This window comes from Mercenaria mercenaria, chromosome 3, assembly GCF_021730395.1.
Source record: "Mercenaria mercenaria strain notata chromosome 3, MADL_Memer_1, whole genome shotgun sequence".
In the NCBI taxonomy this organism is placed as follows: Eukaryota; Metazoa; Mollusca; class Bivalvia; order Venerida; family Veneridae; genus Mercenaria; species Mercenaria mercenaria.
This window is the reverse complement of record NC_069363.1, coordinates 11,409,915-11,433,825: the sequence shown is the minus strand read 5'-3', so window position 1 is coordinate 11,433,825 and position 23,911 is coordinate 11,409,915. Positions and strand designations below refer to the sequence as shown.

The following is a 23,911-nucleotide window of genomic DNA, read 5'->3' as shown; positions in this document are numbered from 1 at the left end:
TGATTTATATCACTTTAATGAAATCATTATTTTTGTATCATCATGTGTTCTTAAATGATTGATATGTTTGTAATTGATATACAATTTATTGTATAGCTTCTCCGATGAACTATATCATTGTAAAGGTAAAGGTAAGTTTTATTTACCGTCGCTTTGTGAAACAATTAATATAAGCTCTATAGGGCTTTTCTGCGAATATTAAGAACATTTAAAACCAATCCATTATACCTCACCCCCAGCAATTTGCTGGTATCCATTTACAGCTGGGTCGTCTGCGGCAATCGTGATAAAGTGCCTTGCCCAAAGACACACCGCAATGGGAGTAGCCAGGATTCGAACCAGGGGCCTTCATCTCCGTAGGAAAGCGTCTTCAGCCCTCTCGACCAATGCATCCACGTGTATGCATTTGTTAAACACTGCCCTGCCATGTATTATGTTTTGTTTTTCCTCATGGGCTATCAAAAACTTATCAAAACTTATATTAGGATCATAATTGAGTAAATTAAAACTGCTTAAGGCCTATGCTATTTCGACAATGCAAAAATCTATGTAAAACTGAAATTGTCATAACAACGCGAGAAATGCACGGGAGTCAAAGAGAAACTAATCAAAATAAAAAATGTATCTCCGAGTAAATTATAAAGTATCAATGACACTCAAATGCATGTCCCAACAGTACACTAGAAGAAAATGCATAGGAATTTTCGGTGTAAGTATTTGGTACCGTAAGTCTCTAATATCTATATATTCATCAATCAAGGATATGTCAGTGTAAATGAGCTGAGCGTTAGTTTTCTAAGAAAACGTCTTTAAACTGTGTTACACAAATCACACGTGCACCGATTTTTTACAAAGATATGTCCGACATGTGAACGAAAGAAAAGGAGTATTTTACATTAGAATTCAGTGAACGAAATAAAAGGAGTATTTTACCTTAGAATTCCTTATTGTTTAGTGCGATTCACTCTCTAATCTAAATAAAGCATCACTTTTTTTATAACATGCCAGTGTCCAATCTTTCTGATCACGTAACGATCACTCACAATTACAAAATAAAACCAATGTGTCATCAAAATTATCACTTTACACGGTTTCTTGGTCATGATGGCCTACTAACATTAAATTTGTAAACATACACCAACCAAACAAATGATGAAAGATCGGAACTTTTTTCAAAGATATGTGTTATAATTTCAAAATAACCATGGCCTTAAGGACTATGCTATTTTGAAAGTTTGAATTAGGTGGGTGGGGTACGTGATATTATTTCTAAGGAATTTCGAAGTTACTGTAAAATAAACTTTATTCCAATGTGACAATACATTAAAACCATGAAGTGCTGAACTCTTACTTTAATTAAAAAGGTAAAGTGGGAAGAGTTATCTATCTATCTGCCGTTGACGTCAAACCCCTTGCGGGAACGTAGACGTTTTGCGCATTAAATCAGAAAGAGAAAGAATATAGCGATAAAAATTTAGAGCTGAAGAAACTAAAAATAAATTTGGTGATATAAAATGGTTAAAACTTGAGTTTGCAGGATAACTAGGGCGAGGCATGTTCTAAGCTGCAAACTGCAGCACTGAACTGCTCTAGGGTAGGGAGGTGGGCGACACTGGGGGAAAGTTGGTTCAAATGGTACACTGTTATCAGTATGTTCGTGTCACAATTTTCGGTGCAAGTATTCTATGTCACCAAGCATAAATGCGAAAAACTATAACATACATTATTATTATTAATAATCTTAATCTTGATTTCGTTCTTCAAAAATAGCTTCTAAAACGTTGCAAACTGATCAGATCTGGTGGTTCTTGGTTTGTTTTGACATTCTAAGGTAGCTTTGACAAGTTTTCATTCATAAAGTTTTAAAAAAAGAGATTAAAAGCGAAAACAGGTAAATTTTCTTACCTGTGAGAAGTTCTCACTCCGCTGACTGTCGTTTTTTCAGCTACTTCCGGTGTAAACAAAACATCATGTTTAAAGGTATTTACTGCAATTCTTGTTGTTGTCATTTGTCCTGAACTTGACCAAAACTCCTCACTATGATCCACATGTGAGGTTTGTGTATCCAAGATCTTACAAGACAAATCACTTATCATCCGAATACGTGCTCTCCTCAGCATTAGTTTCTCAGGTGATGAGATCGAGACTGGAATTTCATCGTTCTTTACCAGTTAGTAGTAATAAAAACAAATCTTTATTCCATATTGCAATTCTTCATATCTCAATTTCATCTGACATTGAGTCCAACACAGGTCCTGAATTTCCTTGTGGCTCTTGTGGTGTAGAAGTGCTAGACAACGACCCTGCTGTTGAATGTGAAAATTGTTCAACGTGGTACCACATATCCTGCCAAAATCTTGATCCCAGGTGTTACCAGCAGCTAGTAGAAAATGACACTTCCTTTGTTTGGATATGCAAATCATGTGAAAACCTAAATCTCACAAATATCTCTAGCATTCTTTCTGTATCTTCATACAACAGCTTCAACTCTCTCCAGGATGACAACAAAACATCACAAAATTCAAAACCTGGTCCTAAAAACAAAACATTTGTCAACAAACTAAAAATTCTCTGTGTAAATTGCCAATCAATCGTCAACAAAAAGCTCGAGTTTCAAAATCTTACTCAGTGTTAAAAAGCTGATATCGTTGCTGGCACAGAATCATGGCTGAAAAAGGAGCATTACAACAATGAAATATTCTCTCCTGATTTGGGCTATACAGTTTTTCGTAATGATTGCCTAAAAGGTAAAGGCGATGGGGTCTTTCTGCTTGTTTAATCAAACTTATTGGCGTCAGAACAACCCCAACTCAAAACAGACTGTGAAATTGTTTGGGTCAAACTAGAAGTCAGTGGTTGCAAACCACTGTATGTTGCATCATATTACAGGCCACATGAGTCTGACATTCATAGCATCCTTGAACTAGAAAAATCTTTGGGCCTGACATATAAACTCTTGAGGGTAATAAATTGATTCTTGGCGATTTCAACTTTCCGAAGCTTAGCTGGGATCCTGATCATACACCGTCTATCAATCCATGCCTTTGTTCAACCATGGTATATGACAAATTCCTTGATATTATAAAATGACCATAATATGACCCAAATGGTTTCTGAAGACACCAGACAAGACAACATCCTAGATCTCTTCCTGACCGCAAACCCAACATTTGTCAACAGAGTTAATATCTTGCCTGGCATTGGTGACCATGACATATCAACTACTGTAAATGTAAGACAAAACATAAACAAAAACCTCGAAATATACATCTCTACAAAAAACAAATTGTCAGATTTTAGAGACTTCGTGACCCAATCAAAACAATTTATATTGCAGGATTCAGATACTCATTCAGTTGACGTGATATGGGCTAGGTTTACACAGGCAATCAAATGTGGTATTTCTAAGTTTGTTCCTATCAAGAAGGTTGGTTGCAAAAGAGCTCTTCCAGTGATTACTATTAAAAAGAGATCAAGAAACTTATACATAAACGTGACAAACTTTATCAGAAAATGAAAAAGTCCCAGCCTAACTCTACCATATGAAACAAATTTAAAACACTCAAAACAATCATTAAAAACAAAATTAAAAACGCACACATTCAGTACTTAGAAAATATCCTTGACATTACCAGTAACAAAGACCCTGATCATGGTGCTGCAAACAGATGTGCAACAAAGAAGTTATATTCTTTGATCAAAAACTCCAAATAAGACTCACAGAGTGTGTCCCCTCTTAAAAACCCAGTTTCAGAAATCCTGAAATCAAACAATACAGATAAAGCAAATTTATTAAATAATCAGTTTCAATCGGTATTCACCAACAAATCACCACTTTCACTGAAAAAAAATGCCTTCAAAAACTTAGAAGCCTATATCCTTCTAAACATTTCCAATATCCCATAATGTCTGAAATTTCTATCGATAGAATGGGTGTTCTCAAATTACTAGCTAACCTAAAGCCAGACAAAGCTGCAGGACCAGACCGTATTCACCCAATTGTTCTCGAGGAATTTCGGGATGAAATTGTTGATGTTCTGGTGGTAATATTCCAAAAATCTATCTCCTCAGGCACTGTTCCAGCAGACTGGACAAGGGCTTTTGTTTGCCCGCTATCCAAAAAAAGAGACCCCAGTGACCCGGCAAATTATCGGCCTATATCAGTAACTTGCTTACTGTGTAAAACACTAGAACACATAGTTGCCTCCAATGTCTCTGCTCATCTTTCATAACATTCTTTATGACCTCCAACATGGCTTTCGTGACAAGAGATCTTGTGAGACACAACTGATTGAGCTAACAGATGAGCTGATTAAAACATTTATAATCGTAAGCAAACTGACTTGATTCTGTTAGATTTCAGTAAGGCTTTTGATAAGGTCAGTCACTTTAAACTTCTTCTAAAACTTCAAGATTATGGTGTTTCTCCACAAATCCTCAAGTGGTCTGAGGGATTTCTACTTGACAGTCTTGGAAGGCGACGATTCCAAAGAAGTACCTGTGACATCTGGTGTTCCACAAGATTCCCTCCTAGGACCTCTGTACTTCCTAATTTATATTAATGATCTCCCATCTTCAATCAAATCTCAAGTCCGACTCTTTGCCGACGATACTGCGGTCTACCTTACTATAAATTCTCCCAATGACAGCAAAATCCTCCAGGAAGATCCTTCTAAATGCCAGGTACTACACATATCAAAAAAAAAATAAAATAAAATAAATAAATAAAAAAAAGACTGTCATCAAAACCAAATATTTACTCCATGTACGTATTTTAGAATCAGTTCCCAGTGCAAAATATCTTGATGTTGACGTAACAACAGATTTAAGTTGGAATACACATACATGTATCACTAGAATATCTTCAAATGCTAATAAAACTCTTGGCTTTATAAAACGAAACGTCACAACAACCAACGAAAACGTCAAAATATTAGCATACAAAACTCTTGTCCGTCCACAGTTGGAATATGCATCTACCATCTGGCACCCGTAATCCCAAGCAAACACACATAAAATAGAAATGGTTCAGCGTCGTGCACTTCGATGGGTAAGAGGTGATTTCTCACTTCTCACCTCTCTCCAGTGTTACTGAAATGCAGGGAAGACTGCGCTCTCTAGAACATAGAAGATTGGATTCTCGCCTTATAATGTTTTATAAAATCTACCATCATCTTGTTGCCATCAATCTCCCGAGTTACATTCAAGTATCATCTAGATTTTCTAGACAGATGCACCCGTATATAGTTTCAGACAAGTACAGGTCACCTCTGATTACCACAGTTTTTCATTCTTTCCACACTCAGTTGTATTGTGATACAACCTGCCTAGCCATATAGTTGCCATCCCTGACCTTGATGCCTTCAAGGTGGCTGTGGCAACCACACAGTACTAGACCAGAGAGCAATGTTTTTATCTTTATCTTTCGAATGCCTGTTCTTGCTAACCACACAATGCCAACATTCTTTTAGCCTATTCTCACCTTAGCTAATGTTGGATCCATCAGTCTTTTACAACTCTTTCACCGTAACTAATAAGTCGACGCGCACCCCATGTCTATAACACTCGAAAGAGGAGTTGACATTATTAGATAGATAGATAGATAGATAGATAAATAGACAGAAGGCAATTTTGAGACGTTTGCAGTAGTCATATATCTGTAATTATCAATCATTATGAAATGTTGACCTACTTGTGGTTGTTTATTTTATGTACCACGTGATATGTATCAGCCAATGAGAAACAGCCAGTTCTATGGCGAAACGAGTTCATTTGTCATTATTGAAAGAGATTTGTTTGAGAATCAGGAGGAATCCGCCAATGTAAATTCTTTTGTGTTTCTGTATCGTTATGGTTATGAATGTGAACCAGAAGAAACTATTTTAGTGTTTCATCTAGTGCTATTTAGCCTGGCGCAGCGCCAGGCCCTTTTAAGCCCCGCCCACTTGCCGTAACTGCCGCCCGAAACTCTTAAAGTGCCCATTTTTTTTTCACTCCGCCCACCCGTAAATTGCCGACATTAGCAGCCTTAATTAATCCGTTACACACGTCATGTATACTGTAGTATGCCCTTAGGGCAGCCTGGAAAACCTGGGATGGGCTCGTGGGATGGGCCTGTGGGATGAGATGGTATGGGCTCAAGGTCATGGGATCGTTAGCCCAATGTCAAAGAAATATACAGTATTGAGCATGACTTTAAAGTTCATCTGAGTAATTAAGAGGTCAGCTAAGGATAGCAGGGGACACAAGTGGGTGCATATGCTGCCAAGAAGGGAAACAAAGAAAAAAAATACCAATACTTAGTTCTCTTACTTGTTAGAATGTACTTGTACTGTTCCAATATATGTAATGAAAAGTAATTATTTGGGAACAAAATATTAATCATTTATTGTCCACTTGGTGTTAATGTAAACATCAAAATTTATTTATTCTATTTACATTCAATAAATAAAAAATGTATGTTTGAGAATCCCCTTTTTTGTGTGTTATAATAAATCTAATGTATCCATTTTTATAATCTTTTTATATTGAATTTTGTGAATTAATGTTTTCTTTTTATTTTCAGTAACATTTGTTTCAGAATTAAATTATTTCCATTTCATAATTTCTTTCAAAATTAATTTTTATTTCCTAACAAATTAGTGTTAAAGAAAAACAGTGAAGTTTCATTTTCTGACTTGGTTTCGAAGTCACTGCTGAATTCGTCCTTTTCTCCCTTTGACATATATAAATGTATAATTCTAACCTTTATCTTCATAATTCTTCACTATATCGAATTATTTATTATTTTGATATATAAGCCTACTGTTATTTCATAAAGAATATCACTTATAAGTACATGTACATATACAAGAATTATATTCTATATGTTTGTATTCTTTTTAATTATTAGGCCTATTTTAAAATTATTACTGTTTAAAAAGTGTATTACTGACTGGATCAAGAATATTAATAATAACAACAATAATAAATAAATATTATTGTCATTGTACTTACTGGTATTTGCCCATTGAAGAAGACATTTCGTGACCTCTTTTGTTACTCTAGACCAGATCTTATTGGCACGATGGCAGGAATTCCCAGGAGAATCATTTATTTAGAGAGAACAGTTTCACAAAAATTGCGAGTCTGAGAAAATTTTGGGGGCATTTTGCTGGCATGTTCTAATCTCTGGCCTGGCCTGGCCCGGCCTGGCCTGGCCTGGCCTGGCCTGGCCCGATGAGCCCAATTTCCGACTGAGCCGGGCCAGGCCAGGCCAGGCCAGGCCAGGCCATAGATTTCAATTTCGTGAAAGTGATTTCTATAGCATCTTTAAAGTCTGACTTTTGGAATAAGTTTGGATATTTCAGACATTATATAAATACATTTTGAACTTCCACTCTGTAAAATTATACACCTGGGAATAAGCCTGTAGCTAACATAACTATTATGTCTAATTTAAAGGCGATGCCTGATTAATTGTTACGACTATTATCAGGGGATCTCCACCTCAATTGACCCTTGACTGGTGGTTTGGTTTTCCCTAAATTGAATAACCTAACTAATTTTATTATTTTGTCTATTGAGGATTATTTAGTATTGTCCGAAATTATTGAACTAGCACTCAAGAATATATTTTGTATGCTTCCGTAAAAAAAAAAATTGTGCCCAAACATAAATAAAAATATAAATATTGAAAACCAAATAAAATATAAACATTTCTTTACTGCCAGGTCGTACATGCAGATAAAGCTGTGCTGACAAAACGTTCAGCTACCAATCTCGGGACTGTAAGTTCGAAACACCTATTTGACCATTTTCATTATCATTTTTTTTTAAATTTCCTCTGTAAACTTAGAATGCAGGAAAATTATCACTTATCGTGATTTATTGTTCATTTATTGAAAGAAATACACAAGTATTTGACATTCTTCTACATACAAGTTATTACCATAAAATGTTGTAAGAATAAAACCAATATCAATAAAATGACATTATATTGATTTAATGAAAACAATCTGATTTGAAATCGAACCCACGGTAACATGTGTGAAAGTCGGAGAACTTATCACTACGCCACTGTGCCATTGGTATACATGGCATGTTCTAATCTCTGGCCTGGCCTGGCCCGGCTTGGCCTGGCCTGGCCTGGCCCGATGAGCCCAATTTTCGACTGGGCCAGGCCAGGCCAGGCCAGATTTTATTGTACATAGAGAAATGAATGATATGAAATCTAAATATACAATTACAAGAGCAGGCAGTATTCACCTGCATTGTTTACTTGCTGCATGTCAAACAAAATGAGAAACCAGTCCCCTGGAGAATCATTACTTAGCCATCATTCATCTTATTTGAAATACAGATTTGCGCTGAAGAAAATAGTTTTACTAAATGATAACTACCCATTTTTTTCTGTGATCAAATTATTTAAAGTCAACTTTAACACAAGTTTGGTTTTAAAACTAATGGCTAATTTCATTGATAAGTTTACCTGCTGGAATATAACTGAATATTTGCATGCATCTCTTTGGGAATTGTAATTACAGGTTGTGTCCCTACTATCCTTAGCTGACCTTTTAACTGTTCAGTTGAACTTTTAATGTGTTTGGTTTAGTTAAGCTGATGTTCAATTTATGGAAGAGTAATGAAAATAATATTCATTGTGGGACCTCTAACTCATTGTCAGGGTGTTGGCATTTTAGATTATTGATATTTGTCTTGCACAAAAAAATAATGGTGCATTGTGTTTATGTTATTTCTAAGTGATATATTTAATGTTAAAAGATGCTCTTGAGCCTGTTTCACAAAACTTTGTAGGATTTTTTTTCCACATACTTAGATCAATATAAAAACAATCTTACAAAAATATTCAGTATATGTATAACCTAAACTACAAAATTTATATATCGCTTCCCCGCACCATACTATCCCAGATTCTAGAACGGAGGTAGCATTATTTTAGAAATTGAAAGTTGTTGTCCGTTAGTATTGACAGGTGCCACTCTTTATTTTACACCATATTTGTAACCTGAAAATATCTAAATTGACCAAAATAACATGCAAAGTTTACCAATGACACAGTGGCGTAGTGATAAGTTCTGCGACTTTCACACATGTTATATACCATGGGTTCGATTTCAATTCAGATTGTTTTCATTAAATCAATATAATGTCCTTTTATTGATATTGGTTTTATTCTTACAACATTTTATGGTAATAACTTGTATGTAGAAGAATGTCAAATACTTGTGTATTTCTTTCAATAAATGAACAATAAATCACGATAAGTGACAATTTTCCTGCATTCTAAGTTTACAGAGGAAATTAAAAAAAAAAGATAATGAAAATGGTCAAACAGGTCTTGATTTCGAACTTACAGTCCCGAGATTGGTAGCTGAACGTTTTGTCAGCACAACTTTATCTGCATGTACAACCTGGCAGTAAAGAAATGTTTATATTTTATTTGGTTTTCAATATTTATATTTTTATTTATGTTGGGCACCGATTTATTACGGAAGCATATGGAATATTCTTGAGTGCTAGTTCAATAATTTCGGACAATACTAAATAATCCTCAATAGACAAAATAATAAACTTAGTTAGCTTATTCAATTGGGGGAAAACCAAGCCACCAGTCAAGAGTCAATTGAGGTGGAGATCCCCTGATAATAGTCATAACAATTAATCAGGCATCACCTTTAAATTAGACATAATAGTTGTGTTAGCTACAGGCTTATTCCCAGGTGTATAATTTTACAGAGTGGGAGTTCAAAATGTATTTATATAATGTCTGAAATATCCAAACTTATTCCAAAAGTCAGATTTTAAAGATGCTATAAAAATCACTTTCACCTTTTACGAAATTGAAATCTATGGCCTGGCCTGGCCTGGCCTGGCCCGGCTCAGTCGAAAATTGGGCTCATCGGGCCAGGCCAGGCCAGGCCAGGCCGGGCCAGGCCAGGCCAGAGATTAGAACATGCCGGTAAACTTTGCATGTTATTTTGGTCAATTTAGATATTTTCAGGTTACAAATATGATGTAAAATAAAGAGTGGCACCTGTCAATACTAACGGACAACAACTATTAATTTCTAAAATAATGCTACCTCCGTTCTAGAACCTGGGACAGTATGGTGCGGGGAAGCGATATATAAATTTTGTAGTTTAGGTTATACACATACTGGATATTTTTGTAAGATTGTTTTTATATTGATCTAAGTATGTGGGAAAAAAATCATACAAAGTCTTGTGAAACAGGCTCAAGAGCATCTTTTAGCATGAAATATATCACTTAGAAATAACATAAACACAATGCACCATTATTTTTTTTTGTGCAAGAAAAATATCAATAATCTAAAATGCCAACACCCTGACAATGAGTTAGAAGTCCCACAATTAATAAATATTATTTTCATTACTCTATCAGCTCAACTAAACCAAATACATTAAAAGTTCAACTGAACAGTTAAAAGGTCAGCTAAGGATAGTAGGGACACAACCTGTAATTACAATTCCCAAACAGATGTGTTCTCAGTGCATGTAAATATTCAGTTATATTGCAGCAGGTAAACTTATCAATGAAATTAGCCATTAGTTTTAAAACCAAGTGTTAAAGTTGACTTTAAATAATTTGATTACAGAAAAAATGGGTAGTTATCATTTAGTTACACCATTTTCTTCAGTGCAAATATGTATTTCAAATAAGATGAATCACGGCTAATTAATGATTCTCCAGAGGACTGGTTGACATGCAGCAAGTAAACAATGCAGGTTAATACTGCCTGCTATTGTAATTGTATATTTAGATTTTATGCCATTCATTTCTCTATGTATAATAAAATCTAGCCTGGCCTGGCCTGGCCTGGCCCGGCCCAGTCGAAAATAGAGCTCATCGGGCCAGGCCAGGCCAGGCCAGGCCAGGCCAGAGATTAGAACATGCCCATTTTGCTGGTAGTTACATGTAGAAAACTAGTATAGTGGTCCTATAAACCATTTGACTGCTGACAGAAACACAAACTGCTTTCATTGGTCAATTCACTGCTGGAAGTGACAGGAGTCTCGTAAACTGCTTTAATAGACTACATAACTGCTAGCAGAAACATAAATGAGACTTGTAAACCATTTAACTGCTGGTATCACATAAGTTATAGGAGAAATTTAAGCTGCTGTTCTTTGTAATATTTAAATGCTGGCAGTTACTAGGACACTGGTTAACGTTCTTATAAACAATTTAACTGGAAAGAAAAGTGAAGATATTCACACCCTATTACCTGATGTCCACCACGCCAAGGGATGCGGCTGCCACAGAGGTCAGAAATCAATAACGATGAGTAGTGGTGTTAGTCTTTTAAGCTGTATTTTTTCATTTCGACTTTCCATGAAAATATTCTGGTGCAATCATACGTGTAAATGCCTTAACATATTATATAATTAATCCTGGTGACCAACTTTGCGAAATAAAGAAGAATTCAGCTGTTTAAATTGGACGTTTATTAAAATTGATGCGAAAATCATATTCAACGGGGCATACACTTATTTGTGGAATGGAATGAGATACTTATTCCATTCCATTCCATTCCAGTATCTCATTCCATTCCATTCCATTCCATTCATTTTGGTAATGTCCCAGAATATTTAATTGGAATCATGCATGTCAAGGGCAAACTAGCGTACTTAGAGTATGATGCAGTCTTGACAAGTAGTCTGAAGCTGTGGGATCTAATCTTGTCATACCATTTTTCGTGTCATCACCTACACAGTACTCTGTATAAGTTCAAATTGAATAAAAATGTCTGGCTTTGGATCCAAATGAGTTGTGGTTTGTGTTTTGGAGTTTAACGCCCTGATTCAACTTTTTTTCATTCATATCAATACGTTTTTGGGCAAGCTACCGCAGTTTACCAGCACTTGGTGCACAATTTCCTATACGAAGTAACAATTTCCCTTATTGGAACAGAGGTAGGGGGTGAAGAAACTCCCTGACTAAATGCCATGGGAAATGCTCCGACCCGGATTAGGAATTGAACCCCCCCCCCCCCCCCGCCAGGAGGGACCAGCGCTCCAAATGAACATCAGAATAAATAACTTGGCCCTATTTTTTAATGTTTCAAAGCAAAACAAATAATCCATTCTGATATCACTCGATCCCTATTCCACCCCCACCCCCACCCCCTAATCAAATAAAATCAGACCCCAAAAAGAATCTAATGACCTAATGACCTTGTTATTTCTGGCAAAACAACAATAATATAGCCATCTGAATAATTTCAAATATAACAATAACAATAACTGTGAGATAAATTTCTGCAAGAGATATCCCTTGAGATTGTCCAACAGTTTAATGAACCAATTTTACCTAAAGTTGAACTTTGGTTTGTCAATCTGTTACAAATGGCAATGAGATATGACCTAAAGATGTAAACAAATCAGTATATTTTGGAATGGAATGGAATGGAAGGAGATAGTGAAATGGAATGGAATGGAATAAGTATCTCATTCCATTCCACAAATAAGTGTATGCCATTCAACGGCCCCATTCGAAGTGTTTACAAAATATTTTGATCGGATTTACCTCACTAGTCAAGCGATCAATCATCTGGGGATAATCCTGGAAAGTTTCAAGTCTGTCCGTACGTCTACACCGACGTTCTGACCCTCCAAAGGGACCCGGGTATAGTCACGCATGATAAACTTTACCGTAGCTTAAGATCTTCAGCTCTCTCGGTTTATATACTGGATTTTGACGGGAGAGCTGAAGTGCACTGCGCAGGGAAATCATACCAATAATCGTGCCAGAAATCTGACACGCTCGCGTTTGTACATTTTAAAAGAAATCGGCAGCAGCACTTCCTGATCAGTTAATATATAGTAAAATCTACCATTGTGCCAAATTTTACGCATTAAAACCCATAATTGATGGCAGAACTACCTGACAATTTCGAACTGGTCTGAAACGTTTACTTTACGCCGCCATCTTGCTCTTTGAAATACGAGACTGACCTTTCACCCGCGCGAACCGCTAAGAGAGCACTCACATGTGCCGCTTCGTATTTGAAGTTGCATCAGCATCCCGGTGGCACAAAAACTTGGGAAAATGGTTATTTTTTATTGAAATTGATTTGAATTATTACTTTCATAGATAAATCCTTTAGAAAACTTGTATGTATAAATCATTTCTTTTGTTTACAAGGTGCTCTAGAGACTCTACATGTGTATTTTTAGCGGCTCGCGCTGTTACGTCATGCGAGAATCTCGTTGTAGCTATTCAACAATGGCCGCCGAAATAATGCTGATCTAGCAGTGACTTGTAAAAATCGGCGATTTTATTGTAAGATTTGCTTCCAGAATTTGATAAATGGTGTTAACTGATGCAGAAGTGATTACTTTATCAAGATATCCATACATCTTCGTTCAAAATTTCAGTTGACTACGTTTGCGACGAAAAGTTGGACAACTTTTTATTTTGGTATGGTTTCATAGTAGGCCTGGTCCAAAACTCTAAAGCCGCAACTATGAAAAAAATAAAATATAAAAAAGCGGCATTTAGAGTTTTGGAAGCCAGGACTAACTTTACCGCAGATGGCATTTTTAAATGATGCCCATCCCGCCGAGGAGTCAAAATATAGGATACCGTTTACGGCAGAGGAAAAATTTGGTGTAAAAACGTCTATTTTGGCTGTTTGTTTCGCTTTTAGGACTTGGGGGTCATGGAATCATTTGCAGTATGCATTGTTTATACTTATGTTTAATAATAGGCGATTTTCAAAAATGCCCTCTGCGGTAAAGTTTATCATACGTGACTATACCCGGGTCCCTTTGGAGGGTCAGAACGTCGGTGTAAACGTACGGACAGACTTGAAACTTTCCAGGGTTATCCCCAGATGATTAATCGTTTGACGTGTCTGATCGATCTCTCTTGACAACTTTAAAAATGTATTATAAACTATATGATCAGATGTGTATTTAAATGAAAGCTGTATATAAGAAATGCAAAACGATTTAATATCTAATATCAACCGTAACTTCAACACTGAATCCTGCAAGTACGCAAGTACCAGGACTTAAGATATCATTATTTCTGTATATTTCATCATAAAAGAAATTGAAACAAAAATGAATTTACAAAATGAACATTTACAGCAGCAGAACCAATCTATACATGTAGTAGATAGTATGCAATGTCGGAGATAGATAGAAGTTCAATCTAGATTGATTAACACTGTTACAGCGGTGTTCGCCATTGAAAATGGCCCATTATTAAACATAAGTATAAACAATGCATACTGCAAATGATTCCATGACCTCCCAAGTCCCAAAAGCGAAACAAACAGCCAAAATAGACGTTTTTACACCAAATTTTCCTCTGCCGTAAACGGTATCCTATATTTTGACTCCTCGGCGGGATAGGCATCATTTAAAAATGCCCTCTGCGGTGAAGTTTATCATGCGTGACTATATCCGGGTCCCTTTGGAGGGTCAGAACGTCGGTGTAGACGTACGGACATACTTGAAACTTTCCATGATTATCCCCAAATGATTGATCGCGTGACTAGTGAGGTAAATCCGATCAAAATATTTTGTAAACACTTCGAATGGGGCCGTTGAATATGATTTTCGCATCAATTTTGATAAACGTCCAATTTAAACAGCTGAATACTTCTTTATTTCGCAAAGTTGGTCACCAGGATTAATTATATAATGTGTTAAGGCATTTACACGTATGCTTGCACCAGAATATTTTCATGGAAAGTCGAAGTGAAAAAATACAGCTTAAAAGACTAACACCACTACTCATCGTTATTGATTTCTGACCTTTGTGTCAGCCGCATCCCTCGGCGTGGTGGACATCAAGTAATAGGTGCAGATCAAAGAGCTATAAAAATGTATTTTATAGTTCTTTGATCAGATGTTCTAAAAACGGCTGGAATCCTTAAAATTGTTACTGCTGTAGCTTTCAGGAGGGCTAGAGGATGCATTGAACCATGTGGATATGTTTCTGATATAAATGTCGAAATAATAGTACATACTGTATTGCCGAAGGATTTCCAGGATGTCGACGATGTACGTCAAAAGAATTTGGAAATTGGATGATGTTTTGGTGCTCATTTACTGCTGTATTCTGCGCAGAAACGATGCACTACAGCCAAGATTCGGTCACCTTAGGGTCTTTATAAGATACGAAATGAAATCAGTTTTAGCAATTTATGCATTATGTGCTGATGAAGAACGGTAAAACATGTTGACAATCGTAACTTTAAGCATTTTTTCAGGAGTCTGAAATGGACCCGCTGTAATTTACAACGTCTAGAAGGACTTGAGGATAAGTTATGCCATGTAGATATATTGCTGGTATTTATTTCCAAATAAAATAAATATAAACTTGCGGACGGATTTTCAGGATGCCGACGGCATACTTCCAAGGAGGCCTCATCACGAAATTGAATCATGTTTTGGTGCTTAGATACTGCTGTATTCTGTGCCGAAACGATGCACTTGAGCCATTATTTGGTCACCTAAGGTCTTTGTTGGAGTCCTTATGAGGCACGAAAGGAAATTAGTTTTAGCAATTTATGCATAATGTTCCGATGAAAAACGGTGAAATGTGTTGAAAATCTTAATTTTAAGCATTTTTCAGGTGTCTGAAAATGGGCTCGAATCCTTGTTACTGCTGTATTTCACAAGTTTCAGGAGAGCTTGAGGATAAATTGATCCATGTGTATAATGCATGCTATTTATTTTGCATTGCCAACACATTTTCAGGATGCCGACGGCATATTGGTTCGCCAAAAGAAGGCCTCATTATGAAAGTATCGATTTTTATTAATCTCTCTTCTCGCTTTTGGTATCTTGATATACTTGTATTTACAGTCTTCACTGTTTATCAGTGTGATAAATACAGTAACAAGATTATATTTTCTTTTTATTGCACTGATCATTATTAATTGCACATATTATAAAGCATAACATCAACAATCAATTTGAGTCTAGCAATTTTGTAAACCTTCATTAACTTGAAGAAACAACTTCCTCTGAATACGTTTACAACAGACTAAAATGGCATTAATACATGCACAAGTTCCTGTGACTTACTGTAAAGTCAGAAAATTTCAATGTCATTAAATAATATAATATTGCTTATAAACTGCTTATTGCGTGTAATTTTGAATTAGTTTTTTTTTTTTAAAGAAAATACAGATTAAAAACATTTGTGTTAGTTAATAATAAATTCTGAATGGTTGCAACCATAACAAGAGCTGTCGGTGGACAGCAAAGCTCGAGTATTCAACAGCCTTGTCAACTGAACAAATACAAAAGTCGAAAAGAGGCATACTTTTGTAAAAATGGGAAAACAGGGTTATGAAACCTGCTTAGTGTTTATCAGCTTATGACATTGGACAGGTGCGTGAAGTTTCAAACCATTCCCATTAGTGGATACTGAGATACCAGCTTACATACAAAAACTTAACCAAAAACTGCTAAGTCGAAAAAAGGGCATAATCTAGAAAAAATGCAAAGTAGAGTTACGGGACCTACTTAATGCATGTCAGATGATGACAGTGAACAAGTGTGTGAAGTTTCAATCCATTCCCATGAGTGGGTACTGAGATACCAGCTTACATACAAAACCTTAACCAAAAATTTCTAAGTCGAAAAAGGGGCATAATTTTATAAAAAAGCAAAAGAGAGTTATGGAACTTGTGCAATATAAGTCAGTTTATGACAGTGAAAAGGTGTGTGAAATTTCAATCTATTCCCACAAGTGGTTACTGAGATACCAGCTTACATACAAAAACTTAACCAAATCCGGATGCTGACGCGGACACCGACGCAGACGCCGACGCACGGCTGAGTCCAATACCTCTACTATTCTTTGAATACTCGAGCTAAAAATTAATCTCCCACAAACAATAAAGATTTTAAAATAAAAAGTATGTGTACATGAAATCAGACACACCATCTTTTGTCATAATCACATGATATATAAGCGCAGTCTGGATCATATTCATAGTTATGTCCAGAAAAAAGTTTATGAAATTAAATTAGTACAGTTTTACATGGAAACTATCACAGATATACTTATTCAAACGCACTTTCATCATAAAGAACATTAAACATTGTTTATGTTAAGTTTGTTTAGACAGCCTAGCAGGCAGGGCCTTACTGAGTCCACAGAGACATCCTCGGTACTTTCACACAATACAGGAGTATCAGCATCACCTGGAGAACCTTGAATAACATCAGTGGTACTGAAAATACAAATTATCATTATAAACATTCTATGGCTTTTGTGTAATTGTTTTGGTACCATCATTTCTTTGTTAAAAACATCTCTACATACCTTTCTATTATGGCAGGTATTTTCTTTGTTTTTAGTTTTTATCTTTATACCTGCACAGATACAGTATCTAAGGGTAAACCACTAAAGACATCCTGCTTGTTTGCATGAGTATAGAGGCAATTCTAAACAGTATAACTTCTAGTAGATTTCTTGAATTTTTTTTAAATAAGTACCCTAAAACCATGAAAAGTGATAGAAAACATTCCAACATGGAAAATGTTTTACAACAAGGCAGTCTGAAAGACAGCTAAATCCCCCGCCACTGCTATGGATAGTGAAAGGGTAAAACCTTTGATTTTAGCTGTGACCTTGACCTTGAACTGACATGGCTGACTCATGAATTCTGCACAACGTCTTGATGAGGTGATCATTTGACCAAAGTTTCATGAAAATCCTTCAAGGGGTTTAGGAGATACAGAGCTGAAACCTTTGACCTTCAGTTGTGACCTTGACCTTGAGTTGACATGGCTGACTCATGAGTTCTTGATGAGGTGATCATTTGACCCAAGTTTGATGAAAATCCTTCAAGGGGTTAAGGAGATACAGAGCAGACACCAAATGGAAGGCTCAAACCTTCGACCCTTAGTTGTAACCTTGACCTTGAGCTGGCATGGTTGACGCATAATTTCTGCACATCGTTCTGATGAGGTAATCATTTGACCCAAGTTTTATAAAATTCCTTCAAGGGGTTTAGGAGATATAGAGCGGACACGAAATGGAAGGCTCAAACCTTTGACCTTCAGTTGTGACCTTGACCTTGAGCCAACATGGCTGACTCATGGGTTCTGCACATCGTCTTGATGAGGTGATTGTTTGACCCAAGTTTGATGAAAATCCTTAAAGGGGTTTAGGAGATATAGAGCGGATACAAAATGGAAGGTTCAAACCTTTGACCCTAAGTTGTGACCTTGACCTTGAGCCAGCATGACTGACTCATGGGTTCTGCACATCGTCTTGATGAGGTGATCATTTGACCCAAGTTTTATAAAATTCCTTCAAGGGGTTTAAGAGATATAGAGCGGACACAAAATGGAAGGCTCAAACCTTTGACCTTGAGTTGTGACCTTGACCTTGAGCCAGCATGACTGACTCATGGGTTCTGCACATTGTCTTGATGAGGTGATCATTTGACCCAAGTTTTATAAAATTCCTTCAAGGGGTTTAGGAGATATAGAGCGGACACAAAATGGCAGGCTCAAACCTTTGACCTTGAGTTGTGACCTTGACCTTGAACCGACAAGGCTGACTCATGGGTTCTGCACATCGTCTTGATGAGGTGATCATTTGACCCAAGTTTCATGAAAATCCTTCAAGGGGTTTAGGAGATATGGACCGGACACGATTTTGTTACAGACGGAAGCACGGAAGGACGGACGGAAGGACGGACGCAGACCATTCCTATAATCCCTCTGCCACGGCGGGGGATTAATAAAGAAAAATATGGAGACAATGCCACTTGCAAAAGGTTAAAAACTTCAATGGAGTTCTTGAAATATCATAATCTAACATGGCTGAAAGTTGAAATTACATAATCAAATTAGAGCTGCTTTTGAGAAAAGCACATGTCTCCCACAACTGACTAATCATCTGAATAGTAAAACAAAAGCTGTCACAGCAGACAGCGTGCTCAACTATTTCGACAGTGGATAGTGGAACTGGGCACATCTGAGGAAACTGGAGCTGTCACTGGAGTGTTTAATGACTCCAATGGTGGATGAAGATATTGCACAATAGCTTGAGTATGTGTCAAAAATAATAAGAAACAAGGCAGTCTGAAAGACAGCTAAATCCCCCGCCACTGCTATGGATAGTGAAAGGGTAAAACCTTTGATTTTAGCTGTGACCTTGACCTTGAACTGACATGGCTGACTCATGAATTCTGCACAACGTCTTGATGAGGTGATCATTTGACCAAAGTTTCATGAAAATCCTTCAAGGGGTTTAGGAGATACAGAGCTGAAACCTTTGACCTTCAGTTGTGACCTTGACCTTGAGTTGACATGGCTGACTCATGAGTTCTTGATGAGGTGATCATTTGACCCAAGTTTGATGAAAATCCTTCAAGGGGTTAAGGAGATACAGAGTGGACACCAAATGGAAGGCTCAAACCTTCGACCCTTAGTTGTGACCTTGACCTTGAGCTGGCATGGTTGACTCATAATTTCTGCACATCGTTCTGATGGGGTAATCATTTGATCCAAGTTTTATAAAATTCCTTCAAGGGGTTTAGGAGATATAAAGCGGACACGAAATGGAAGGCTCAAACCTTTGACCTTCAGTTGTGACCTTGACCTCGAGCCGACATGGCTGACTCATAAGTTCTGCACATCGCCTTGATGAGGTGATCGTTTGACCCAAGTTTGATGAAAATCCTTCAAGGGGTTTAGGAGATATAGAGCGGACACAAAATGGAAGGTTCAAACCTTTGACCCTAAGTTGTGACCTTGACCTTGAGCCGGCATGACTGACTCATGGGTTCTGCACATCGTCTTGATGAGGTGATCATTTGAGCCAAGTTTTATGAAATTCCTTCAAGGGGTTTAAGAGATATAGAGCGGACACAAAATGGAAGGCTCAAACCTTTGACCTTGAGTTGTGACCTTGACCTTGAGCCGGCATGGCTGAGTCATGGGTTCTGCACATCGTCTTGATGAGGTGATCATTTGACCCAAGTTTTATAAAATTCCTTCAAGGGGTTTAGGAGATATAGAGCGGACACAAAATGGCAGGCTCAAACCTTTGACCTCGAGTTGTGACCTTGACCTTGAACCGACAAGGCTGACTCATGGGTTCTGCACATCGTCTTGATGAGGTGATCACTTGACCCAAGTTTCATGAAAATCCTTCAAGGGGTTTAGGAGATATGGACCGGACACAATTTTGTTACGGACGGAAGGACGGACGGACGGAAAGACGGACGCAGACCATTCCTATAATCCCTCCGCCACGGCGGGGGATTAATAAGAGAGGTAAAGATAAAGTGTATCAAAACACTATGTAAGTCCGTCCTCCAAGTATAATCATAAGCAAAAAGGGGGCATAATTCATAAAATCTTGGTGCAGAGTTATGCATCTTGTGTCATATGATTTGGGTGATGATGTGGAACAACTACTTCAAGTCTGAATCAAATCCATTTCGTAATAACTGAGATAAAGTGAAAGTGTATCAAAACTTTAATCTGAAATTCTAAGTAAAAAGGGGGGATAATTCATGAAATATTGGTGCAAGAGTTATGGCCCTTGTGTCATATGATGTGAGTGATGATGTTGAACAACTATTTTAAGTTTGAATCAAATCCATTTAGTAATAGCTGAGATATAGTGGAAGTGCATCAACACTTTAACCTGAAATTCTAAGTAAAAGGGGGGATAATTCATTAAATATTGGTACCAGAGATATGGGCCTTCAGTCATATGATGTGGGAGATGATGTGGAACAACTACTTTCAGTTTGAATCAAATCCGTTTAGATATAACTGAGATAGAGTGAAAGTGCATCAAAACTTTAACCTGAAATTCTACTTTAACCTGAAATTCTAAGTAAAAAGGGGGGATATTCATGAAATACTGGTGTGAGAGTTATGGTCCTTATGCCATATGATGTGGGTGATGATGAGGAATAACTATTTTAAGTTTGAAGCAAATCCATCAAGTAATTACAGAGATAAGGAGAAAAGAGAAAGTGTAAAATAACTTTAACCAAGGTGGGGACGCGGAAGGATGCCGACGCCAACGCCTGGGTGAGTAGGACAGCTCTCCATATACTTGTCTTCGTATAGTCGAGCCAACAAGAGGGTCATGATGGCCCTGGATTGCTCATCTGATTAATATGAGCTACATGTTTCAAAAGCCAAATTGATGCTAAAATATTAATAAAGTAGGTCAGTAGGTCATATTTATGGTCACTGAAAGTCAGTTTTAATATCCGTGTGCAAAACTGTACATGTCATCCAAATTTCAAGGCTGTATGTTAAAAAACAAGAAAGAAGGTCAGTAGGTCAACATCACAGTAAGGTGACAAATAATCACTTGGATACAACAGGTAAATATAATTAAACAGTCAAGGAAATATGATCTGATAACTTTTGAAGTATTTTTTCCTATATAACTCATACAACAAGTGACCCCTGGGGTGGGGCCTCTTTTCACCCTAGGGGCATAATTTGAACATTCTTTTTACAAATCCACTAGGAAATGCTACATACCAAATATCAAAGTCCTTGGCCTTAAACTTTCAGACAAGAAGATTTTTAGAATTTTTTCCTATATAAATCTATGTAAAACTAGGGACCCCCAGGGCAGGGCCTCTTTTCATTCCAGGGGAATAATTTGAACAATGTTGGTAGAGAACCACTAGGCAATGATACATACCAAATATCAAAAGCCTAGGCCTTGCAGTTTCAGACAAGAAGATTTTAAAGTTTTTTCCTATATAACTTGGGACCCCTGGGGCAGGGCCTCTTTTAACCCCAGGATTACAATTTGAACAATCTTGGTAGAAGACCACAAGGCAATGCTAAATACCAAATATCAAAGGCTTAGGTCTAGTGGTTTCAGAAAAGATTTTTTTTTAAAGTTTTTTTCTATATAAGTCTATGTAAAACTTGGGACCCATGGGGTTGGGCCTCTTTTCACCCCAGGGGCATAATTTGAACAATTTTCATAGAGGACCATAAGATGATGTTACATGCCAAATATCAAGGCTCTATGCCCTGCAGATTTGGACTAGAAGATTTTTACATTTTTTTCCTATATAAGTCTATGTAAAACTTGGGACCCCTGGGATGGGGCCTCTTTTCACCCCAGGGGCATAATTTGAACAATTTTCATAGAGACCATTAGATGATGTCACATGCCAAATATCAAGGCTTTACGCCTTGCGGTTTTGGACAAGAAGATTTTTAAAGTTTTTTCTTTTTGTTGCCATGGCAACCAGAGTTCCGTGTGGAATTCAATATTTTGAACTATTTTGAAAGGTGGCCACCCAAGGATTATTCCTGTGAAGTTTGGTGTAAATCTGTCCAGTGGTTTTCAAGAAGATTTTTTTAGAAAATGTTGATGGACGGACGACTGACGACGAACGACGGACACTGAGTAGTCACAAAAGCTCACCATGAGCCTTTGGCTCAGGTGAGCTAAAAAAGTACACTTCAGGAGTAAGTTTTGGTTCAATAATTCAAAGGGCCATTCGGTTCAGTAAGTTTTATTTTAGTGATACAAAGTGGACTTGGATGAATGGTTCAGATCAGTAATTCAAGCGCCATAATTCCGAAGTGCCAGGGCCGATTTGGCTAGTTATGGAACTTGGAGGAGGACTTATTGGCAAACACATTTTGTCATCCCCCGCCGATGAAATCAGGAGGGGGATATTGAAATGGCATTGTCCGTCTGTCACGTCCGTGCGTGCGTCCGTCCGCAGACATATCTCAGTAACTAGCAGGTAGAATTTCATGAAACTTGAAATAAACATGAACCAACACACTGCCATGATGCCCGTCAAGTTTTTTTTTGATTGGTCAATTTTCCTTAGAGTTATTGCCCTTGATTTAATGAAAAATGTCCGTCCGCAGCCATTTCTCAGTAACTATCATGTAGAATTTCATAAAACTTGAAATAAACATGCACCAACATACTGCGATGATGCCCGTTAAGTTTTTTTTTTTTTAATTGGTCAATTTTCCTTAGAGTTATTGCCCTTTAATTGTTTAAAAATCTACAGATCTGTACATAACAAACCAACCAATTGGTAGAATTTCATTAAACGTCTTTCATTCTTTTCCATGAACATTTATTATAAACATGTGAAGTTGTGTACCCACACCTGGTCACCACCTTGCCTTGGTCACACCCCCTCTTGAAAAAATTATCACTTCCTGGGTTTGTTTACATGACTGACCAATCAGAAGGCACAGATGTTACCTTATTCCCAGGTATACACTTACCTCATTCCCAGTAAGTTCCCTGTACTTTTTTGAATTGGTGGTCTCTGACCTAAATTGATTTTGACTAATGAAATTCTTTGCCTCTTAGTAACATCCTTAACTTTTGCCGGATATACTGTTTTGCCGTTTCTCACCACAAACCCTTTCGGCGGGGGAAACCAATTCATCGAATTTGCTTGTTCAAGTTTGGCAAAGATTGGACGAGGAATGTTTGACTTACAGAGTGCGGACAAGATTTGTGACAGACAGACAGACAGACAGACAGACAGGAGTAAATCAGTATGTCTCCCATCACACAGTGGTATGGGAGACATAACAAGAGCAGTCCGTAAGACAGCCAGTGCTCAACTATTTGAACTGTTGTCCCAGAAGCAGGAATATTACCGTAAATGTTAAAATATCTATAGAGTTTCAATCCAGTACCTGCATTATTTTTGGAGAAACCAGAAGTTTTTAATTTCAAAGGGAGACATAATTTTGAAAAGTACATGTCAGAGTTATGCAACTTGATACCATGACCTATTTTTATAAACCCTAAAAAACGTGTGAAGTTTCAATTACTTTTTTCATTAGGTTTTGAGATAGTCACTTGCATGCAAAACTTTAAACAGGATTTTTAAGTCCAAAAGGGGGCACAATTGCCCAAAATACAT

General features: G+C 37.1%; 1 protein-coding gene across 3 annotated transcripts in view; it reads right to left on the bottom strand.

Moving 5' to 3' along the window:
- Positions 1-15,884: 15,884 nt before the first annotated feature.
- Positions 15,885-23,911, bottom strand: part of LOC123525921 (uncharacterized) — a 32,211-nt gene continuing 24,184 nt past the window's right edge. For 2 of the 3 annotated variants that reach the window (XM_053537873.1, XM_053537874.1), the window contains exon 19: positions 15,885-17,224. In XM_053537873.1, the coding sequence (XP_053393848.1) occupies positions 17,086-17,224 (139 nt within the window). In that variant the 3' untranslated portion in view covers positions 15,885-17,085. The remainder of the gene's footprint in view (positions 17,225-23,911) is intronic. The other variant, XM_053537875.1, reaches the window with a different exon arrangement.